General features: G+C 45.9%; 1 protein-coding gene across 1 annotated transcript; it reads left to right on the plus strand.

The window, feature by feature from the left end:
* Positions 1-18548: 18548 nt before the first annotated feature.
* On the plus strand, positions 18549-20665 carry LOC109735405 (SCARECROW-LIKE protein 7). Its single transcript, XM_020294615.3, has one exon. The coding sequence runs from the start codon at positions 18657-18659 to the stop codon at positions 20307-20309; it is 1653 nt and encodes a 550-aa protein (XP_020150204.1). The 5' UTR covers positions 18549-18656; the 3' UTR covers positions 20310-20665.
* Positions 20666-24217: the final 3552 nt, after the last annotated feature.

Consider the following 24217-nt stretch of genomic DNA (forward strand, 5'->3'; position numbering starts at 1 on the left):
CGGGGAAAAGCTAGATCTACCTGCAACACACGAAATCCGCGGATCAAATCCAACAAAACTTCATCACACCAACAAATCACAAAACAAATTGGGGGCTATTTTTTGGTGGGGATTTTCGAATTTGGGACAAAATCAACAAAACTAGGCTAGAAAACACAACGGGGAGGCTCCGAAATCGTGATCAACGTGGCTCATGATACCAAGATGATGTAGGGTGGAACCCTAGATGGCCGATCTTTCACGAAAGGAGCGGATCCCTACGAAGAACGTGATGAACACGAGGGGAAACACGAGGGGAAGACACGAGAGAATCACTCAAACCAACAAGAACAATCACACATGTGCTAGATCCTCAAAACACAAAGAGATACACGATCCAAATCCAACAAGGGACGATACATAGGTAACCGGTTCTTCTCCGAAAGGAGGTCTTGAGGGGGCCACCCAAGAGGGGGTCTTGAATCCAACGTGGATCGTCTCTGAAGAGGGGTCGTAGTCTCTCTCGAGGAGGAGATCCGTATGGATGAGCAATTCTCTATCTCACATATGAGCTAAACCAATGCTAACCCTAGAAAGATGGAGGAGAAGGAGTATATATAGTCTAGGGGGTCGAAGGGGTACACGGGCCTCGGCCCTTACTGTGCGCAGACAGGGGTGGCCGGATGTCCGGGCGACGGGCCGGATGTCCGGGGCTTCAGGAGAGGCCGGATGTCCGGGCTGGGGGCCGGATGTCCGGGCTGGAGGGCAAAACTTCTGGATGTTCTGTAGCGTGGCGCCGGATGTCCGGGCTTTTGGCCGGATTTCCGGGCTTCGGCCGGATGTCTGGGCTGGACGCCGGATGTCCGGGCCCTGTAGGCTTGGGCGTCTGGGCTGCTGCTGTTGTGGATACTCCAGGGGCCGGATGTCCGGGGTCATGGCCGGATGTCCGGGGCCTGGAAGGTGAACTTGCCCGTTTCCGTTGGTTCCCTTCATCCATGGACTTGGCGGCTTGTCCGTCTTCACGTGCATCCTCGGGAGGCTCCTCTTGACACCTAATCATGCATAGCATATCAGACTTAGGTAGTAGCCATGTCTCGAGTGGATCATATGTGATATCACTAAGGAAGGAAGTCACCTCGTTCTCGAGAGCTCTAGCTCGTGCTCGTGTCATAGGTCCTCTTGGCTCTTGATGAGACGATGGTAGGTCCATGGGGATGACCGTAGGATGCTCCGCATCAGAAGCCCATGGAGTAAAAGAGTTGGGCCAGAAGAGTCCCGAGCTGTCCACGAGGGTGGGGGCGCGCCACCCCCCTGGGCGTGGGCCCCTGCCTCGTGGACGACTCGGAGACCCCCCCGACGTGAAACCAACGCCAAAAATTCCTATACATACAGAAACCCCCAGAAAATAACCTAGATCAGAAGTTCCGCCGCCGCAAGCCTCTGTAGCCACGAGAAATCAATCTAGGCCCTCTCTGGCACCCTGCCGGAGGGGGCCATCATCACCGGAGGCCATGGAGGAGGATCTCGGAGGGGCCATCATCGCCAGGAAGGCCAAGGACCGGAGGGAGAACCTCTCCCCATCTAGGGGGAGGCCATGGAGGAGGAAGCACAAGGGGGAGAACCTCTCCTCCTCTCTCTCGGTGGCGCCGGAGTGCCATCGGGAGGGGAATCATCGCCGCGGTGATCGTCTTCATCAACATCACCATCATCATCACCATCCTCATCTATTTTACGCGGTCCACTCTCCCGCACCCCGCTGTAATCCCTACTTGAACATGGTTCTTTATGCCACATATTATGATCCAATGATGTGTTGCCATCCTATGATGTTTTGAGAAGATATCCTTTGTCTTTGGGTTGATTGATGATCTAGATTGGTATGAGTTGTATGTTTTATTTTGGTGCTGTCCTATTGTGCCCTCCATGTCGCGCAAGCGTGAGGGATTCCCGCTGTAGGGTGTTGCAATACGTTCATGATTCACGTATAGTGGGTTGCTTGAGTGACAGAAGCATAAACCCGAGTAAGGGGGTTGTTGCGTATGGGATAAAGGGGACTTGATGCTTTAATGCTATGGTTGGGTTTTACCTTAATGATCTTTAGTAGTTGTGGATGCTTGCTAGAGTTCCAATCATAAGTGCATATGATCCAAGAAGAGAAAGTATGTTAGCTTATGCCTCTCCCTCATATGAAATTGCAATAGTGATTACCGGTCTTGTTAACGATTGCCTAGGATAATTCCGCACACCGACCCATCATTATTCCACACTCGCTACTTATAATATTTAGTAATATATTCTAACTTTATGATAACAGCACCTACTTTTATGTTTTAGCTCTCCGATATCGTGCAAAGTTATCCTCTTCATACCCAGAACGTAGTTTTATTTCTCCTTTCTAGTTGGAAGCAAACGTTCGGTGTACGTAGAGTCGTACCAGTGGCAGATAGGACTTCAGAGAATATTGATCTTACCTTTAGCTACTTGTGGGTTCGACACTCCATACTTATCACTTCCACCATTGGGAATTGCTACTATGATTCCCTGCACTTGGGGATTATCAAGCTCTTTTCTGGCGCCGTTGCCGGGGAGCAATAGCGTGGGGTTGATATTCTTGTGTGTGCTTGTTTGCTTTCTTCACTAAGTAGATTTTGTTTTTCCTTTTTGTTTATGTTTATTTGTGGGTGAAACATACAAAAAACTTAAAAGAATGAAAATTAAAAAAAAATTACTTGCCTTTCATGCCTAAAAAGTTTTTCAAAAAGAGAAGTGATTGGAAAGTTATGCATTGAAGAAGTGAGGGTCGACCTTGAGCACTTGTGTTCATGCTCACGGAAACAATGTAGAATTTTTCATGGAAGTTTCTCTGTAAATAATTATCCCCTCGTGTATATCCATTGTATTATAAAAATAATGTGCCAAGCTTTGGTTTTAGGATGATTAGATTGCTTGTTTACTATGTGCAGAGCAAAAATAGAAACTTTGGCTGTAGCGCGTGATTTTACATTTTTTACTGGAAGGTCAAATGGGTCTTAAACTTTTTGCACATTACTTCTGTACAAATTTTTCAAATTTTCAAATTTATTTCATAATTGTTGGAGTTACAGAAGTTTACTAAACTTCCAGATTACTACAGACTGTCCTGTTTTTGACAGATTCTGTTTTTCGCGTGTTGTTTGCTTATTTTGATGAATCTATGGCTAGTATCGGGGGGTATGAACCATAGAGAAGTTGGAATACAGTAGGTTTAACACCAATATAAATAAAGAATGAGTCCATTACAGTACCTTAAAGTGGTAGTTTGCTTTATTACACTAACGGATCTCACAAAGTTTTTGTTAAAGTTTTGTGCGGATGAAGTGTTCGAAGATCGAGGAGCTATCAATATGAGAAGAATAAAGAGAGGCAAGAGTTCAAGCTTGGGGATGCCCAAGGCACCCCAAGTAAATATTTCAAAGGATACTCAAGCATCTAAGCTTGGGGATGCCCCGGTTGGCATCCCATCTTTCTTCTTCAACAAATATCGGTATACCTTGGTTTTTGTTTTGTTCACATGATTTGTGTCCTTTATGTTTTTGTTTATCCTTTAAGAACCATGCTAGCATGAGATAGCCCTTCATTGATTTTTAGAATACTTCATGTGCTTCACTTATATCTTTTAAGTATGATATTATAGAATTGCTCTTTGTGCTTCACTTAATCTTTTAAGTATGGTTTAATAGAATGCTTCGTGTGCTTCACTTACATATTTTGAGCTTGGATATTGGTTAGTCTATATTAATTGTAGAATGATCCATTAACTTCACTTATATCTTTTGGAGTATGAATAATACTATCATCTAAAGCGGGTTTGGAAGCGTGTCAACTTTAGGAATTAGTGATCCCACTATTCCGAATGAGAAGAATTTTGCTTATGTGGAGAGTAGAAAAATTTATATGCTTGTAGATCATGAAAAGAATGCTTTATGTGATGGTTATATTGTTGAATTAATTCATGATGCTACTGAAAATTATTATGAGTGAATATATGCTCGTAGGAGTTGCAATAATATCAAGTTTCCTCTCTATGTGCTTGAAGTTTTGAAGTTATACTTGTTTTGCCTTCCTATGCTAGTTGATTCTTGTTCCTATAAATTATGTGCTCACAAAATCCCTAGGCATAGGAAGTGGGTTATATTCAAATATGCTAGTCATATTCTTCATGATGCTCTCTTTATGTTTCAATTCTTTTCTTTTATGTGAGCATCATTGAAATCATCATGCCTAGCTAAAAGGCATTAAAGAAAAGCGCTTGTTGGGAGACAACCCAATATTTACACTTACTGTTTTTGTGTGATTACATGATTAAGCTACTGTAGTAATCATGTTTTGTAGCTTTTGTTTCAATAAAGTGCCAAGTAAGACCTTTGGGAAGACTTGGGTGAAAGTTAATGTGATTTTGCTGTAAAAAACAGAAACTTTACGCTCACGAGATTAGCTGTCATTTTTTACAGAAGAGTTATTTTGAGTTGATCATTTTTGCAGAAGATTATTAGAAAAATTCCTCACGTCCACCAATTTATTTCATAATTTTTGGAGTAGCAGAAGTATGGTTTCTGTTCAGATCATTACAGACTGTTCTGTTTGTGACAGATTCTGTTTTCATTGCATAGTTTGCTTGTTTTCTAGTTTCTATGGCTTATATTTCTCAATATAAATTGTAGAAATGGTATAGTACAGTATGCATTGTGTGAGAACAGTTATGAGCCTTGTCTTTGACAGTACCAAAGTGAATGGTTTACTTTTTATCATACTAACCTATCTCACGAAGTTCCGTTAAGTTTTGTGTGATTGAAGTTTTCAAGATTTGGGTGAGATATCGATATGAGGAGAATAAGGAGTGGAAAGACCCTAAGCTTGGGGATGACCAAGTCACCCCAAGGTAATATTCAAGAAAGACTCAAGCGCCTAAGCTTGGGGATGCCCCGGAAGGCATCCCCTCTTTCGTCTTCAAAACTATCGGTATACCTTACTCGGAGCTATATTTTTATTCGTCACATGATATGTGTTTTGCTTGGAGCGTATTTTCAATTTTACTTGCTGTTTGAATAAAATCATTGGATCTGATATCTTGAATGAAAAAGAATCCTCCCATGGCTAGTTAATTATTTGACTACTCAGTGTTCTTCACTTATATCTTTTGGAGTAGTTTGTCATTTACTCACATGCTTTACGTATATCCTATGAGTAAATGCTTGAATGAATTGAATATCATAAATCTGAATCTATATACGTTTCATATGCTTATAACATGGGGAGTAATGACTTCACACATAATAAGTATAAGTAGTAAACTTATTGAAAGTTAGCAAACACAGAATTGGTCACTTGAACAATTCATGAAAGAATATTGAAGGAAGAGAGATTTCACATATAAATATACTATCTTGGACATCTTTTGTAATTGTGAGCACTCATTAAAATATGACATGCTAAAAAGTTGATGTTGGACAAGGAAGACAACTTAATGGGTTATGTTTTCCTATATCCGAAACGTTATATTGTCTTGGATCATCCAACATATTGAGCTTGTCTTTTCCTCTCATGCTAGCCAAATTCTTTGCACCAAGAAGAAATACTACTTGTGCTTCCAAACATCCCTTAAACCAGTTTTGCCATGAGAGTCCACCATACCTACCTATGGATTGAGTAAGATCCTTCAAGTAAGTTGTCATCGGTGCATGCAATAAAAATTGCTCTCTAAATATGTCTGATCTATTAGTGCAAAGAAAATAAGCTTTATACGAACTTGTGATAGAGAAGAAATAAAAGTGACGGACTGCATAATAAAGGTCTTTATCACAAGAGGCAATATAAAGGGACGTTCTTTTGCATTAAGATTTTGTGCATCCAACCATAAAAGCGCATGACAACCTCTGCTTCCCTCTGCGAAGGGCCTATCTTTTACTTTTACCTTCTACCCTTATACAAGAGTCATGGTGATTTTCACCTTTCCTTTTTACATTTTTCCTTTGGCAAGCACTTTGTGTTGGAGCGATCCGGATATATATATCCACTTGGATGTAGGTTTTCATAAATTATTATTATTGACATTACCCTTGAGGTAAAAGGTTGGGAGGCGAAACTATAAGTCCCTATCTTTCTCTGTGTCCGATTAAAACTTTGAACCCATAAATATCACATGAGTGTTAGCAATTGTGAAAGATTAAATGATAGTTGAGTATGTGGAGTTTGTTGAATTAAAGCTATTACACAGACCCTTCCCGAAAATAAGATGAATTGCAATTGTTTGATGACTAAGAGCACAGTTTGTTAGTTTTCAAGAAAGTTTATGATCTATACTTTAACATGTGAATAGCTTGTTACTTGATCACGGGAAGTTTTATGAGTTGAGCTACTGTTATGATATATAATGATGCTAGAAAAAGTGATTGGAACTATCATTTATCAAACTTATGCACTTGCTGGCATTCACACTTCATAAATTATTTCTTTTATCATTTACCTACTCGAGGACGAGCAGGAATTAAGCTTGGGGATGCTGATACGTCTCCAACGTATCTATAATTTATGAAGTATTCATGCTATTATATTATCCATCTTAGTTGTTTTATATGCATTTATATGCTATTTTATATGATTTTTGAGACTACCCTATTAACCTAGAGCCCAGTGCCAGTTTATGTTTTTTCCTTGTTTTTGAGTTTTACAGAAAAGGAATACCAAACGGAGTCCAATTGACGTGCCAATTTTTGATGATTTTGTATGGACCAAAAGAAGCCCCTGGAGTAAAAGAGTTGGGCCAGAAGAGTCCCGGGCTGTCCACGAGGGTGGGGGCGCGCCACCCCCCCTGGGCGTGGGCCCCTGCCTCGTGGACGACTCGGAGACCCCCCCGACGTGAAACCAACGCCAAAAATTCCTATACATACAGAAACCCCCAGAAAATAACCTAGATCAGAAGTTCCGCCGCCGCAAGCCTCTGTAGCCACGAGAAATCAATCTAGGCCCTCTCTGGCACCCTGCCGGAGGGGGCCATCATCACCGGAGGCCATGGAGGAGGATCTCGGAGGGGCCATCATCGCCATGAAGGCCAAGGACTAGAGGGAGAACCTCTCCCCATCTAGGGGGAGGCCATGGAGGAGGAAGCACATGGGGGAGAACCTCTCCTCCTCTCTCTCGGTGGCGCCGGAGTGCCATCGGGAGGGGAATCATCGCCGCGGTGATCGTCTTCATCAACATCACCATCCTCATCTATTTTACGCGGTCCACTCTCTTGCACCCCGCTGTAATCCCTACTTGAACATGGTGCTTTATGCCACATATTATGATCCAATGATGTGTTGCCATCCTATGATGTTTTGAGTAGATATCCTTTGTCTTTGGGTTGATTGATGATCTAGATTGGTATGAGTTGTATGTTTTATTTTGGTGCTGTCCTATTGTGCCCTCCGTGTCGCGCAAGCGTGAGGGATTCCCGCTGTAGGGTGTTGCAATACGTTCATGATTCGCTTATAGTGGGTTGCTTGAGTGACAGAAGCATAAACCCGAGTAAGGGGGTTGTTGCGTATGGGATAAAGGGGACTTGATGCTTTAATGCTATGGTTGGGTTTTACCTTTGTGATCTTTAGTAGTTGCGGATGCTTGCTAGAGTTCCAATCATAAGTGCATATGATCCAAGAAGAGAAAGTATGTTAGCTTATGCCTCTCCCTCATATGAAATTGCAATAGTGATTACCGGTCTTGTTAACGATTGCCTAGGATAATTCCGCACACCGACCCATCATTATTCCACACTCGCTACTTATAATATTTAGTAATATATTCTAACTTTATGATAACAGCACCTACTTTTATGTTTTAGCTCTCCGATATCGTGCAAAGTTATCCTCTTCATACCCACAACGTAGTTTTATTTCTCCTTTCTAGTTGGAAGCAAACGTTCGGTGTACGTAGAGTCGTATCAGTGGCAGATAGGACTTGAGAGAATATTGATCTTACCTTTAGCTCCTTGTGGGTTCGACACTCCATAGTTATCACTTCCACCATTGGGAATTGCTACGACGATTCCCTGCACTTGGGGAGTATCAGGGGCCGCGCCCCCTCCCCCTTGTCCAATTCGGACTCCCTTGGTGGGGGGCGCGCGCCACCCTGCGGGCTGCCCTCTCCTACTCCCTTGTGGCCCATAACTTCCCCGGGGGGTTCCGGTAACCCCTCGGTTCCCCGATAAATATCCGAAACGTCCCGAAACCATTCCGGTGTCCGAATACCTTCGTCCAATATATCAATCTTTACCTCTCGACCATTTCGAGACTCCTCGTCATGTCCGTGATCTTATCCGAGACTCCGAACAAACTTCGGTCACCAAAACACATAATACAAATCGTCATCGAACGTTAAGCGTGCGGACCCTACAGGTTCGAGAACTATGTAGACATGACCGAGACACATCTTCGGTCAATAACCAACAGCGGAACCTGGATGCTCATATTGGCTCCTACATATTCTATGAAGATCTTTATTGGCCAAATCGCATAACAACATACGTTATTCCCTTTGTCATCGGTATGTTACTTGCCCGAGATTCGATCGTCGGTATCATCATACCTAGTTCAATCTCGTTATCGGCAAGTCTCTTTACTCGTTCTGTAATGCATCATCCCGCAACTAACTCATTAGTCACATTGCTTGCAAGGCTTATAGTGATGTGCATTACCAAGAGGGCCCAGAGATACCTCTCCGATATACGGAGTGACGAATCCTAATCTTGATCTATGCCAACCCAACAAACACCTTTGCAGACACTTGTAGAGCATCTTTATAATCACCCAGTTACGTTGTGACGTGTGATAGCACACAAGGTGTTCCTCCGGTATTCGCGAGTTGCATAATCTCATAGTCAGAGGAACATGTATAAGTTTTGAAGAAAGCAATAGCAATAAAACTAAACGATCATAAAGCTAAGCTAACGGATGGGTCTTGTCCATCACATCATTCTCTAATGATGTGATCCCGTTCATCAAATGACAACACATGTCTATGGTCAGGAAACATAACCATCTTTGATCAACGAGCTAGTCAAGTAGAGGCATACTAGGGACACTCTGTTTTGTCTATGTATTCACACATGTACTAAGTTTCCGGTTAATACAATTCTAGCATGAATAATAAACATTTATCATGAAATAAGGAAATAGAAATAACAACTTTATTATTGCCTCTAGGGCATATTTCCTTCAGTCTCCCACTTGCACTAGAGTCAATAATCTAGATTACATAGTAATGATTCTAACACCCATGGAGTCTTGGTGCTGATCATGTTTTGCTCATGGAAGAGGCTTAGTCAACGGGTCTGCAGCATTCAGATCCATATGTATTTTGCAAATCTCTATGTCTCCCTCCTTGACTTGATCGCAGATGGAATTGAAGCATCTCTTTATGTGTTCGGTTCTCTTGTGAAATCTGGATTCCTTCGCCAAGGCTATTGCTCTAGTATTGTCACAAAAGATTTTCATTAGACCCGATGCACTACGTATTACACCTAGATCGGCTATGAACTCCTTCATCCAGACTCCTTCATTTGCTGCTTCCGAAGTAGCTATGTACTCCGCTTCACACGTAGATCCCGCCACGACACTCTGCTTGGAACTGCACCAACTAATAGCTCCACCATTCAATATAAATACGTATCCGGTTTGTGACTTAGAGTCATCCGGATTAGTGTCAAAGCTTCATCGACGTAACCATTTACGATGAGCTCTTTGTCACCCCCATAAACAAGAAACATATCCTTAGTCCTTTCAGGTATTTTCAGGATGTTCTTGACCGCTGTCCAGTGATCCACTCCAGGATTACTTTGGTACCTCCCTGCTATAATTATAGCAAGGCACACATCAGGTCTGGTACACAACATTGCATACATGATAGAACCTATGGCTGAGGCATAGGGAATGACTTTCATTTTCTCTCTATCGCCTGTAGTGGTCGGGCATTGAGTCTGACTCAACTTCACACCTTGTAACACAGGCAAGAACCCTTTCTTTGACTGATCAATTTTGAACTTCTTCAAAACTTTATCAAGGTATGTGCTTTGTGAAAGTCCAATTAAGCGTCTTGATCTATCTCTATAGATCTTGATGCCCAATATATAAGCAGCTTCACCGAGGTCTTTCATTGAAAATTTCTTACTCAAGTATCCTTTTATGCTATCCAGAAATTATGTATCATTTCCAATCAACAATATGTCATCCACATATAATATTAGAAATGCTACAGAGCTCCCACTCACTTTCTTGTAAATACAGGCTTCTCCAAAATTCTGTATGAAACCATATGCTTTGATCACACTATCAAAGCGTATATTCCAACTCCGAGAGGCTTGCACCAGTCCATAAATGGATCGCTGGAGCTTGCACACTTTGTTAGCACCTTTAGGATCGACAAAACCTTCTAGTTGCATCATATACAACTCTTCTTTAAGATATCCATTAAGGAACGCCGTTTTGACATCCATTTGCCAGATTTCATAATCATAAAATGCGGCAATTGCTAACATGATTCTGACAGACTTAAGCATCGCTACGAGTGAGAAGGTCTCATCGTAGTCAACTCCTTGAACTTGTCAAAACCCTTTTGCTACAACTCGAGCTTTGTAGACAGTAACATTACCGTCAGCGTCAGTCTTCTTCTTGAAGATCCATTTATTCTCTACGGCTTGCCGATCACCGGGCAAGTCAACCAAAGTCCATACTTTGTTCTCATACATGGATCCCATCTCAAATTTCATGGCCTCAAGCCATTTCGCGGAATCTGGGCTCATCATCTCTTCCTCATAGTTCGTAGATTCATCATGGTCTAGTAACATGACTTCCAGAACAGGACTACCATACCACTCTGGTGCGGAACGTACTCTGGTTGACCTACGAGGTTAGGTACTAAGTTGATCCGAAGTTTCATGATCATCATCATTAACTTCCTCACTAATTGGTGTAGGCATCACTGGAACTGATTTCTGTGATGAGCTATTTTCCAATTCGGGAGAAGGTACAATTACCTCATCAAGTTCTACTTTCCTCCCACTCACTTCTTTCGAGAGAGACTCCTGCTCTAGAAAGGATCCATTCTTAGCAACGAAAATCTTGCCTTCGGATCTGTGATAGAAGGTGTACCCAACAGTCTCCTTTGGGTATCCTATGAAGATGCATTTCTCCGATTTGGGTTCAAGCTTATCAGTTTGAAGCTTTATCACATAAGCATCGCAGCCCCAAACTTTAAGAAACGACGGCTTAGGTTTCTTGCCAAACCACAGTTCATATGGTGTTGTCTCAACGGATTTAGATGGTGCCCTATTTAACGTGAATGCAGCCGTCTCTAAAGCATAACCCCAAAACGATAGTGGTAGATCGGTAAGAGACATCATAGATCGTACCATATCTAATAAAGTACGGTTACGACGTTCGGACACACCATTACGCTGTGGTGTTCTAGGTGGCGCGAGTTGCGAAACTATTCCACATTGTTTCAAATAAAGACCAAACTCATAACTCAAATATTCACCTCCATGATCAGATCGTAGAAACTTTATTTTCTTGTTACAATGATTTTCCACTTCACTCTGAAATTCTTTGAACTTTTGAAATGTTTCAGGCTTATGTTTCATCAAGTAGATATACCCATATCTGCTCAAATCATCTGTGAAGGTCGGAAAATAATGATACCCGCCACGAGCCTCAACACTCATCGGACCGCATACATTAGTATGTATTATTTCCAATAAGTCAGTTGCTCGGTCCATTGTTCCGGAGAACGGAGTCTTAGTCATCTTGCCCACGAGGCATGGTTCGCAAGCATCAAGTGTCATAATCAAGTGATTCCAAAAGCCCATCAGCATGGAGTTTCTTCATGCGCTTTACACCAATATGACCTAAACGGCAGTGCACAAATAAGTTGCACTATCATTATTAACTTTGCATATTTTGGCTTCAATATTATGAATATGTGTATCACTGCAATCGAGATTCAACAAAAATAGACCACTCATCAAGGGTGCATGACCATAAAAGATATTACTCATATAAATAGAACAACCATTATTCTCCGATTTAAATGAATAATCGTCCCGCATCAAACAAGATCCAGATATAATGTTCATGCTTAACGCTGGCACCAAATAACAATTATTCAGGTCTAAAACTAATCCTGGCGGTAGATGTGGAGGTAGCGTGCCGACGGCAGTCACATCGACTTTGGAACCATTTCCCACGCGCATAGTCACCTCGTCCGTAGCCAATCTTCGTTTAATCCGTAGCCCCTGTTTTGAGTTGCAAATATGAGCAACAGAACCAGTATCAAATACCCAGGCGCTACTACGAGCATTAGTAAGGTGCACATCAATAGCATGTATATCAAATATACCTTTCACTTTGCCATCCTTCTTCTCCGCCAAATACTTGGGGCAGTTCCGCTTCCAGTGACCAGTCCCTTTGCAGTAGAAGCACTCAATTTCAGGCTTAGGTCCAGACTTGGGCTTCTTCCTGGGAACAACAACTTGCTTGCTATTCTTCTTGAAGTCCCCCTTCTTCCCTTTGCCCTTTTTCTTGAAACTAGTGGTCTTGTTAACCATCAACACTTGATGCTCCTTCTTGATTTCTACCTCCGCAGCCTTTAGCACCGCGAAGAGCTTAGGAATTGTCTTTCCCACCCCTTGCATATTATAGTTCATCATGAAGCCTTTATAGCTTGGTGGCAGTGATTGAAGAACTATGTCAATGATACTATCATCAGGAAGATTAACTCCCAGCTGAGTCAAGTGGTTATGGTACCCAGACATTCTGAGTATGTGTTCACTGACAGAACTATTCTCCTCCATCTTGCAGCTATAGAACTTGTTGGAGACTTCATATCTCTCAACTCGGGCATTTTCTTGAAATATCAACTTCAACTCCTGGAACATCTCATATGCTCCATGACATTCAAAACGTCTTTAAAGTCCCGATTCTAAGCCGTAAAGCATTGGACACCGAACTATCGAGTAGTCATCAGCTTTGCTCTGCCAGACGTTCATAACGTCCGGCGTTGCTCCTACAGTGGGTCTTGCACCTAGCGGTGCTTCCAGGACGTAATTCTTCTGTGCAGCAATGAGGAAAATCCTCAAGTTACGGACCCAGTCCGTGTAATTGCTACCATCATCTTTCAACTTAGCTTTCTCTAGGAACGCATTAAAATTCAAGGGAACAGTAGCATGGGCCATTGATCTACAACAACATAGATATGCAAAAAACTATCGGGTACTAAGTTCATGATAAATTAAAGTTCAATTAATCATATTACTAAAGAACTCCCACTTAGATAGACATCCCTCTAGTCATCTAAATGATCACGTGATCCATATCAACTAAACCATGTCCGATCATCACGTGAGATGGAGTAGTTTTCAATGGTGAACATCTCTATGTTGATCATATCTACTATATGATTCACGTTCGACCTTTCAGTCTCAGTGTTCCGAGGCCATCTGCATATGCTAGGCTCGTCAAGTTTAACCCGAGTATTCTGCGCGTGCAAAACTGGCTTGCACCCGTTGTATGTGAACGTAGAGCTTATCACACCCGATCATCACGTGGTGTCTCGGCACGACGAACTGTAGCAACGGTGCATACTCAGGGAGAACACTTATACCTTGAAATTTAGTGAGGGATCATCTTATAATGCTACCGCCGTACTAAGCAAAATAAGATGCATAAAAGATAAACATCACATGCAATCAAAATATGTGACATGATATGGCCATCATCATCTTGTGCCTTTGATCTCCATCTCGAAAGCACCGTCATGATATCCATTGTCACCGGCTTGACACCTTGATCTCCATCGTAGCATCGTTGTCTTCTCGCCAACTATTGCTTCTACGACTACTGCTACCGCTTAGTGATAAAGTAAAGCAATTACATGGCGATTGCATTTCATACAATAAAGCGACAACCATAAGGCTCCTGCCAGTTGCCGATAACTTTTACAAAACATGATCATCTCATACAAAAACTTATATCACATCATGTCTTGACCATATCACATCACAACAAGCCCTGCAAAAACAAGTTAGACGTCCTCTACTTTGTTGTTGCAAGTTTTACGTGGTTGCTACGGGCTTCTAACAAGAACCGTTCTTATAACCTACGCATCAAAACCACAACGATTTTTCGTCAAGTGTGCTGTTTTAACCTTCAACAAGGACCAGTCGTAGTCAAACTCGATTCAACTGAAGTTGGAGAAACAGACACCCGCCAGCCACCTGTGTGCAAAGCACATCGGTAGAACCAGTCTCATGAACGCGGTCATGTAATGTTGGTCCGGGCCGCTTCATCCAACAATACCGCCGAATCAAAGTAAGACGTTGGTGGTAAGCAGTATGACTATTATCGCCCACAACTCTTTGTGTTCTACTCGTGCATATCATCTACGAATAGACCTGGCTCGGATGCCACTGTAGGGGAACGTAGCATGCAATTTCAAAAAAATTCCTATGATCACGCAAGATCTATCTAGGAGATGCATAGCAACAAGAGGGGAAGAGTGTGTCCACGTACCCTCATAGACCGAAAGCAGAAGCGTTATGTTAACGCGGTTGATGTAGTCGAACGTCTTCACGATCCAACCAATCCAAGTACCGAATGTACGGCACCTCCGTGTTCAGCACACGTTCAGCTCGATGACGTCCCTCGAACTCTTGATCCAGTAGAGGGTCGAGGGAGAGTTCCGTCAGCACGATGGCGTGGCGACGGTGTTGGTGATGTGATCCGCGCAGGGCTTCGCCTAAGCACTACGACGCTATGACCGGAGGCGTAAACTGTGAAGAGGGGCACCGCACACGGCTAAGAGAAATCTTGGGTGTCCCTTTGGGGTGCCCCCTGCCCACGTATATAAAGGAGGAGAGGGAGGAGGCCGGCGGCCTAGAGGGGGCGCGCCAAGGGGGAGTCCTAGTTGGACTCCCTTTCCTATTCCAAGAAGGGGAAGAGGGAAGAAGAGGGAGAGGGAGAGGAAAGAGGGGGCCGCGCCCCCTCCCCTTGTCCAATTCGGACTCCCTTGGGAGGGGGGCGCCACCCTGCGGGCTGCCCTCTCCTACTCCCTTATGGCCCATTAAAGGCCCATAACTTCCCCCCCCCGGGGGGGGGGGGTTCCGGTAACCCCTCGGTTTCCCGATAAATATCCGAAACGTCCCGAAGCCATTCCGGTGTCCGAATACCTTCGTCCAATATATCAATCTTTACCTCTCGACCATTTCGAGACTCCTCATCATGTCCGTGATCTCATCTGGGACTCCGAACAAACATCAGTCACCAAAACACATAACTCATAATACAAATCGTCATCGAACGTTAAGCGTGCGGACCCTACGGGTTCGAGAACTATGTAGACATGACCGAGACACATCTCCGGTCAATAACCAATAGCGGAACCTGGATGCTCATATTGGCTCCTACATATTCTACGAAGATCTTTATCGGTCAAACCGCATAACAACGTACGTTATTTCCTTTGTCATCGGTATGTTACTTGCCCGAGACTCGATCGTCGGTATCATCATACCTAGTTCAATCTCGTTACTGGCAAGTCTCTTTAATCATTCCGTAAGGCATCATCCCGCAACTAACTCATTAGTCACATTGCTTGCAAGGCTTATAGTGATGTGCATTACCGAGAGGGCCCAAAGATACCTCTCCGATATACGCAGTGACAAATCCTAATCTTGATCTATGCCAAACCAACAAACACCTTTGGAGACACCTGTAGAACATCTTTATAATCACCTAGTTACGTTGTGATGTTTGATAGCACACATGGTGTTCCTCCGGTATTCGGGAGTTGCATAATCTCATAGTCAGAGGAACATGTATAAGTTATGAAGAAAGCAATAGCAATAAAACTAAACGATCATAATGCTAAGCTAACGGATGGGTCTTGTCCATCACATCATTCTCTAATGATGTGATCACGTTCATCAAATGACAACACATGTCTTTGATCAACGAGCTAGTCAAGTAGAGGCATACCAGGGGCACTCTGTTTTGTCTATGTATTCACACATGTACTAAGTTTCCAATTAATACAATTCTAGCATGAATAATAAACATTTATCATGAAATAAGGAAATATAAATAACAACTTTATTATTGCCTCTAGGGCATATTTCCTTCACGATGCCCCATCGAGATTGCAAAACACCAAAGGCACGCTCGACGTCCTTCCTAGCATTCTCTTGCTCTTGGGCAAATCTTTTCCTCTTCTCTCTGACAGGGTTGGGGACAATAGTGGTCCACTGAGGATAGATACCATCACCTAGGTAAGTATCCTTTGCCGTAGTTGTGGCCGTTGATGGTAACATTCACCGGCGAGCTGTTGCCTTCGGCAAGCCTTGCAAACACCGGCGAGCGTTGAAGCACGTTGATATCATTGTGTGATCCGGCCATGCCGAAGAAAGAGTGTCATATCCAAAGATCTTGTGAGGCCACGGCCTTAAGTATGACAGTGCAAGCCCTCACATGGCCCTTATACTGCCCTTGCCAAGCAGAAGGACAGTTCTTCCACTCCCAGTGCATGCGGTCTATGCTGCCAAGCATCCCTGGGAAGCCCCTGCTGACATTCATTGCCAACAAGCGGGCTGTATCTTGAGGAGTCGGCTCTCTCAAGTACTCATGGCCAAACACATCAATCACAGCCCTGCAGAACCTGTACATGGTCTCTAGGCATGTGGACTCGCTCATACAGACGTACTCATCAATGAGATCATCGGGCACTCCGTATGCAAGCATCTGGATGGCTGCAGTGCATTTATGATCAGATGAGAAGCCAATATTTCCAAGGGTGTCCTCTTTGCACTCGAAATAGTTATCGTATCTGACCACTCCCTCTCTAATACGGTTGTAAACATGCCTAGCCATACAGAAACGCCGCCGGAATTTCTAATGTTTGAACATCGGGTTGGTTGTGTCAAAATAGTCCTTCCAAAGAAGGAAATGGCCGCTCTCTCGGTTGCGATTCAACGTCGGAAGGTGTCCTGGGATCGAGCCACGGAACAACGACCGCTGGCTATTAAGGTGGTGATGGACCAACACGGCAGCCAAGATCTCCTCCTCCTCATCGGACGAGGAATCGTCGGAGTCATAAAGGAAATTATGGAAAAAGAACTCGTTGGCGGAGTCCATTTTGTACCTTGGCAAACCGTCGAACAACTTGTGGGTGTCGTCGAAGGAGCTGGCCGGCGAAGAGACGCACGCCTCCCTCGGAGCGAGATGTTAGCGTCCAACTTGATCTAGCCCACACTCTACTTACGTTCTGGAACTAAACCAAAAGCCCGGACTGAAAGGAGGAGAGATACTCTCCCTTATAAGTTGGTCATGGCCTCCTCCCGTAAGCGAGGTGGGACTAAACCAAGCCAGCCTCCACCGGTGGACAGCAGCCCTAACATCCCATCCCCCTGAGAAGCCTAACAAGTGGTATCAGAGCTGAGCCCCACGCCACCCTAAGGGGTGCTTCCCTAGGGAGGTGGGGTGTCAGGAACCTGACCTTGGGCAGTGCTAGTGACTTTAGTCCCACCTCGGATATGGGAGGAGGCTAGGAGCTCCTTATAAGGGAGAGTGCCACACTCCCTTCAGACCGGTCTTTTGGAATGTAGTGGACTCTCCTCTTGTAGTGAAGTGTCCGATGCGCATCGGAAACGTCCAAACATATGCCGATGGACCGGGAGCTGGGCCTAGGCTGCTAACAAGGTGGCTGGCCTGGAGACGTCCGACGAGCGTGCCGGCGTCAGGACGAAGGAGCTGGCAGGGGCGGCGAGGCGACTTGCTGCTCGCGGCAGCGTCGGGAGGTGGGGGTGGGAAGCTTCGGTGGCTCGGCGGCGAGACGTTGGTAGCGACGTTGGGGGGAGGTGTGTCAATACCGGCTGCTGGCAGAGGCACCGACAAATGGGCGGCGGCTGAGCGAGGGTTTGCTGTCGATATGGGGGTGGAAGAGGATGGCCATTGTGCCACGGACTAGCGGCCCAGGGGGATGAGTAGGTGGGCGCCGCGCGAGTCCGTGCCGACGCAAATGTGGCTAAAAAATGGAACGGGAATGGATCAGCAGGCGGACAAAAAGCGGACGCGCATCCGTTTGAGTTGGCTCGTTGGACCGACTTTTCTATCCGCCGCGACTCAAACGGACGCACGCGGACGAAATGGGTCAGACACGTTGGAGTTGCTTTTCCAACACACATAACTCAACATTATTTGGAGCCACGACATATGAAATATGATTCCAGACAGAAAAGGCGACGCTCTTACACCGGTTGCTCACAGCGGTGACCCTCTCTAGATGCACAGAAGATCCTCCCACCTGAACACCGCAGTTCAAGCCCCCCACGCTTTCTCCCTCCCATCTTACCGTTTGGGGTCACCGACCTCCGCCCTCCGAGTGCGTACAAGACCAGTACAGTCCGAGGGCACTCCCGTAATTCCGCCCGCATAGTGTGAGCGTGCCCTCTGCCACTGCCATCACAGTGGCCACGCCCTACTGTTTTAAATCCCCCTGCCGCTCACCTCCGCCGCCCCCTTCCCCCCCCCTCCCCTCTCCTCTCCCGATTCATCGGCGAGCGCCCCGGCCGTCCCCGCGACTCTCCCACCCCGCAGATCGGCAGGGCGGAGGAGGGCATGGCGTACATGTGCGCCGACAGCGGCAACCTCATGGCCATCGCGCAGCAGGTGATCCAGCAGCAGCAGCAGCACAACCAGCAGCAGCAGCGGCACCACCACCACCACCACCACCTCGTCCCGCCACCCATGCCGATGCCGCCCGCCCCCGCGCCCCCGCACGCGCAGATCCCGGGCTCGCTGCCGTTCGGGGCCGCGGGGTCCGCGGCGTGGCCCCAGGCCGAGAACTTCTTCTCTGACGTCTTCGGGGCGTCCGCCGCCGACGCCGTGTTCTCCGACCTCGCCGCCGGCACGGACTTCGACTCCGACGTGTGGATGGAGAGCCTCATCGGGGACGCCCCCGTGTTCCAGGACTCGGACCTCGACCGCCTCATCTTCACCACCCCGCCGCCGCCCGGCCCGCCCGAGGCTGAGGCCGAGGCGGAGGCCGTCGCGCGGGACGAGAATGCGCCGGCCTCGCTCCCCACGGTTACCGCCGCGGCGCAGGCGGCGTGTTCTTCTCCGGGCTCAGCCGACGCGTCCTGCTCCGCCCCCATCCTCCAGTCCCTCCTCGCCTGCTCCCGCGCCGCGGTGGCCAGCCCAGGCCTCGCCGCCGCGGAGCTCGCCAAGGTCCGCGCCGCGGCCACCGAGTCCGGGGACCCCGCGGAGCGCGTGGCCTTCTACTTCTCCGACGCTCTCGCTCGCCGCCTCGCGTGCGGCGGCGCGGCGCCCCTCGAGACGGCGTCCGACGCGCGGCTCGCCTCCGACGAGGTCACGCTCTGCTACAAGACGCTCAACGACGCCTGCCCCTACTCCAAGTTCGCGCACCTCACCGCCAACCAGGCCATCCTGGAGGCCACGGGCGCGGCGACCAAGATCCACATCGTTGACTTCGGCATCGTGCAGGGCATCCAGTGGGCGGCGCTGCTCCAGGCGCTGGCCACGCGCCCCGAGGGGAAGCCGTCTCGGATTCGCATCTCCGGCGTACCCTCGCCGTACCTGGGGCCGCAACCCGCGGCGTCCCTGGCCGCGACCAGCGCGCGCCTCCGCGACTTCGCGCAGCTTCTCGGGGTGGACTTCGAGTTCGTCCCGTTGCTCCGGCCCGTGCACGAGCTCGACCGGTCCGACTTCTCGGTCGAGCCCGACGAGGTCGTGGCCGTCAATTTCATGCTCCAGCTCTACCACCTCCTGGGCGACTCCGACGAGCCGGTGCGGCGACTCCTCCGCCTCGCCAAATCGCTCGGCCCGGCGGTGGTCACCCTCGGGGAGTACGAGGTGAGCCTGAACCGAGCCGGCTTCGTCGACCGGTTCGCCAGCGCGCTGAGCTACTACCGGGCGGTGTTCGAGTCGCTGGACGTGGCGATGGCGCGGGACTCCGAGGACAGGGCGACGCTGGAGCGGTGCATGTTCGGGGAGCGCATCCGCAGGGCCGTCGGGCCGCCGGAAGGCGCCGACAGGACGGACAGGATGGCCGGCAGCGCCGAGTGGCAGGCGCTCATGGAGTGGTGCGGCTTCGAGCCAGTCCGGCTCAGCAACTACGCCGAGAGCCAGGCCGAGCTCCTGCTCTGGGACTACGATGCCAAGTACAAGTATTCGCTCGTCCAGCTGCCGCCGGCGTTCCTCTCGCTCGCATGGGAGAAGCGGCCTCTGCTCACCGTCTCCGCCTGGCGGTGAGCCCTTCCTCTTCTCCTTGCAGTATTTGCTCCTCGTCGTCTTCGATCGACGGAGGAAATTAATGGTTAGCAGCAGATCGTTCGTTTTGAAGCTTTTTTGTAATTTGTACTCCTAGTTTCATCCGTCCCTTGAAAGCTCTCTTTGTTTAGGATTATGGTAATGGCTAGGATGGTGTAATAGGATGGGGAAATTTAGTTGAACTAGCTTGTCAGATGCCTGTTTAGCAGCATGTTATTATAGCTGGTTAAGTAGACCAAATGTAGTGCTAATTGTATATGAATTTAGAGCAAGCTATGTAGTAGGCCTTTAGGGGGAGATTTATCATCGCTCATACTATGATTTTTGGATTATGGTAATTGATGTTGTTATGGATGCCACACATGAAACCGAAAATTGGTACACCTGTGTGTTGGTGCTAATATTGCTGTCAAGATGTAGAGGATAGTTCCTCCATCTACATTTCCAAGTTAAGCATCCTTTGCAGCTTCTGAACTCCCCTTTCTCTGTTATGAAAGCTCTAGTGTAAAGGCACTCTTATATTATGGGATGGAGGGAGTTGTTCTCAATTTGAAGTTGTCGTTTTATCTTTTATCTGAGTAGGTAGCCAGGCTGAATTTGTTCTTACATGAGCTAATTTTGGGTTTCGTCATCAAACACTGGTGATCCCCATCGTAGTCGTGCATTTCCATTGTAGCCAATCAATCAAGGTGAACTTTGTATTTTTCAACTAACATTAGTTGTTACTACAAAGTATTGACTTGACTGTAACTTGTCAAGCTGTATACTGTATACTGTATTTAGCACTGCAATTTGAGGTTCACGAATCTGCAATTCGGTACTTGCACATTTCCTTAGCAGCAAATCAATCAAAGCAAATTTGGTATTGTCAGTTATGTCTTGAAAATTATTCTCATTGTATACTGTATATATACTCTGTTATGTCTCCTTTGCAACTCCTTTACTGTATATATACTCTGTATATACCAAGTCAAGTCTCCTTTCCAGCTTCTGAACTCTTCTTTCCATGTTCTGTCATGAAGCTCTATAAGTAGTTCTCAGTTTGAAGTTGTCGTTTTATCTAAGTAGGTAGCCAGGCTGAATTTGTCCTTGCGTGAGCTAATTCGGGGTTTTGTTGTCAAACCCTGGTGATCTCCATCGTAGTCATGCATTTCCATTGCAGCTAATCAAGGGAGTACCTAGAACTCATCTAAATGAGATATAATTTGGTCTCATTCACCTGGAAATCAAGAACAAATACAACCCACGTCAGCACACACGCATCTTATAGCATCACATCCAATGGCTGTAAAAGGTGCATGAGACCAAATTATATCTCATCTAGATGAGTTCTAGCAAAACTGGCTAATCAATCAAGGTGACCTTTGTATTTTTCGTTAGTTGTTTGTTTACAAAGTATTGACTTGTGTGTACTGCATACTGTATTTAGCACTGCAGTTTGAGGTTTGCAAATGTGCAGTTCAGTAGCTGCACATTTCTTTTGTAGCGAATCAATCAATGCAAACATGGCATTGTCAGTTATGTCTCAGAAAGTATTATATTACTGTATACTGCATATTAGCAACCAAATGTTTCCATTCAACTGTTTACTTTGATAAATTATGTCTTTGAACTATTTTCTCCCTGGACTTTAGATAACTCGCTCTAACTTTAGATAACTTTTTCTGCGAGAGAACTTTAGATGACTTTCATTCTTGGCAAGCACATTTTTTTCCCACTCAACAGCTTATGTTGATGCGCTCCATAGTGTGAACTGATGTTACTCTACCACTCTGTTACATTTTGTTGATGATGCAAGCTGTCACATCTTATTACAAGGCGTTAGAAAATTTATCTTGACCTAGAAGGTAGCATCTTTTTTTGACACCTGCTTTGCCTTTTACTTCCGGAGCTTTTAACTTGTTCTTATCTTTGACCGGCTTTTGCCTTTTGGCCTTCTGATGAAGTCGAGAATAATGTTGTTTGCACGAGGAGATTGCATACGCCCACACCTGCTGTTGTTTTCAGGTTCTTTGGGTTTCTTGGACCACTGCAGTTGCCTGGTTGGCCTCTTAAATAGTACTCCCTCCGTTTCAAATTACTTGTCTCGAAAGCGAATAAAAATGGATGTATCTATAACTAAAATACGTCTAGATATATCCATTTCTGTGACAAGTAATTCCGAACGGAGGGAGTAGGTCATGACCAACCAAATTACTAATGGTTAACATGTACAGCTAGCGTGGCCCTGTCCTGGCTCTCTCAAGCAAGGAATTCTAAATATAGCATGGCCAATAAACAGTTACAGAATTCTAAATATAGCATGGCCAATAACAGTTACAGCACACATTCTTCAGTGTCCTGGTGATTCACCTGCTCTAAAATTCATGTTTTGGGCACATTGGTGTCCTGGTTTAGCTACACCTAATAATTTCCAAAAAGGAACAGCAGAAGTGCACTGGCTGCAACTTAACAGTCTTTTTCTAGGGGTCTGGGGTGAGTGCTGGGTGTGGCCACGATCTTGACTCTCGGTTGCGCATGTACCCGCCCTCCATGGATCTCGCGGTCACTTGGAGTTGTCGCGGCAAGGCGTCCAAAATGGCCTGCACTCTGATTTGATTTGCGTGGAGAACTCACACGAGAGAGGCCGGCCGACTAGTCGGCCAACTGCGGCTGTTATCATCATCATCATCACATCTCCTTGACCGGCCGGCTTGACGTTCTGCCGCTGATTCGACTGGATCCGTGCGGGCAGTGGTGCGCCGGTCTCCTGGTGCTCCCCATTGGGAGTGTGCATCTACGTCGGAAAGCTGAGAGCCACTTTGGTTGTGTTTGTGTCTTGAGCGGCACGACCAGATAGTGGTAAAGAGCGATAGATGCATCGCCGTCGCGCAATGCTGACTGTTGCGGTCTGGCTTTCGCCGGACCTCAGGTTCCAAAGGGGCTGGAAGAGAAACGGTCGTGCCTATGGTATGAATCATGCTCCATGGCCCCAGAAGGCGACTAGTATGGTCAGCAAATGCAACACTCCCTCTAGTACAAACATCATATGGATTGGTCCCTTGAAGCACCACCCAGCCCATCATACTTTTTCAATGCCCCTCATACTAACCAATTGTGATGTGTCTATGCTTCACAATCAGCTTCTTGTACGTGCAGAAAGAACCAACCCATATAAGATCTCAACGTAAAAGAGATCAAGTTTATGATGATATTAATTGTACATAAAGATGTAAATATCACTCACTATACAGATACAATCAGAGTTTCAAGAAAAAGCAAGTAACTTGGATCAAAGCTACAATAGAAAAACGTTTAGAAATAAGAGGGTGCCCTAAGGCATGTGTGTATATCGAGGGGGAAAGGCGGTTAGAAACCAGTGAATGACGATGTACTTGGGAGATGAAATTATTTAGGTCAATTTACATTGCCTAGTTAGAGAGGAGCACAAGCAGGTAGATTGTAACTTACTATTCATGCACGAGAGACTTTAAATGTGTTGTAATTATGAGAGAGAGACCAAATGGAAGAGCTTCCTCTAGTCAGATGAAGCGACTGATGGTCAACACAAATTTTTGCAATGTGTTTTTCAGTGCATGATTGTTTGTAGGACGAATGGGTAGATTTGTTGTTTGTTGTATGCCTCTTATTGTTTTTGCCAGAGGCATCATCATCTCCAAGCTCTAGCGACCCTACCAAAGCTACAAAGGCTATGAGGAAGCTCGGTGAGAAATTGTTACGGACCTACAAACATGAGGGAATACCATGATTTCATCGCTTAAACCAAGATACTACTTAACATCTTGTCACAGTACTTCTCCCGATAACACTTTAGATGGATGGGTCGCTTGAACTACCACCATAGTTGAACATACTTCCACAATACCACTCATTTTAACCTAGTGAGTTAT

This window comes from Aegilops tauschii, chromosome 4 (genome assembly GCF_002575655.3).
Source record: "Aegilops tauschii subsp. strangulata cultivar AL8/78 chromosome 4, Aet v6.0, whole genome shotgun sequence".
Lineage (NCBI taxonomy): Eukaryota > Viridiplantae > Streptophyta > Magnoliopsida > Poales > Poaceae > Aegilops > Aegilops tauschii.

Bases quoted from the DNA above. Each gene is read 5' to 3' on its own strand.
- LOC109735405 (XM_020294615.3), top strand. From the start codon at position 18,657: ATGGCGTACATGTGCGCCGACAGCGGCAACCTCATGGCCATCGCGCAG.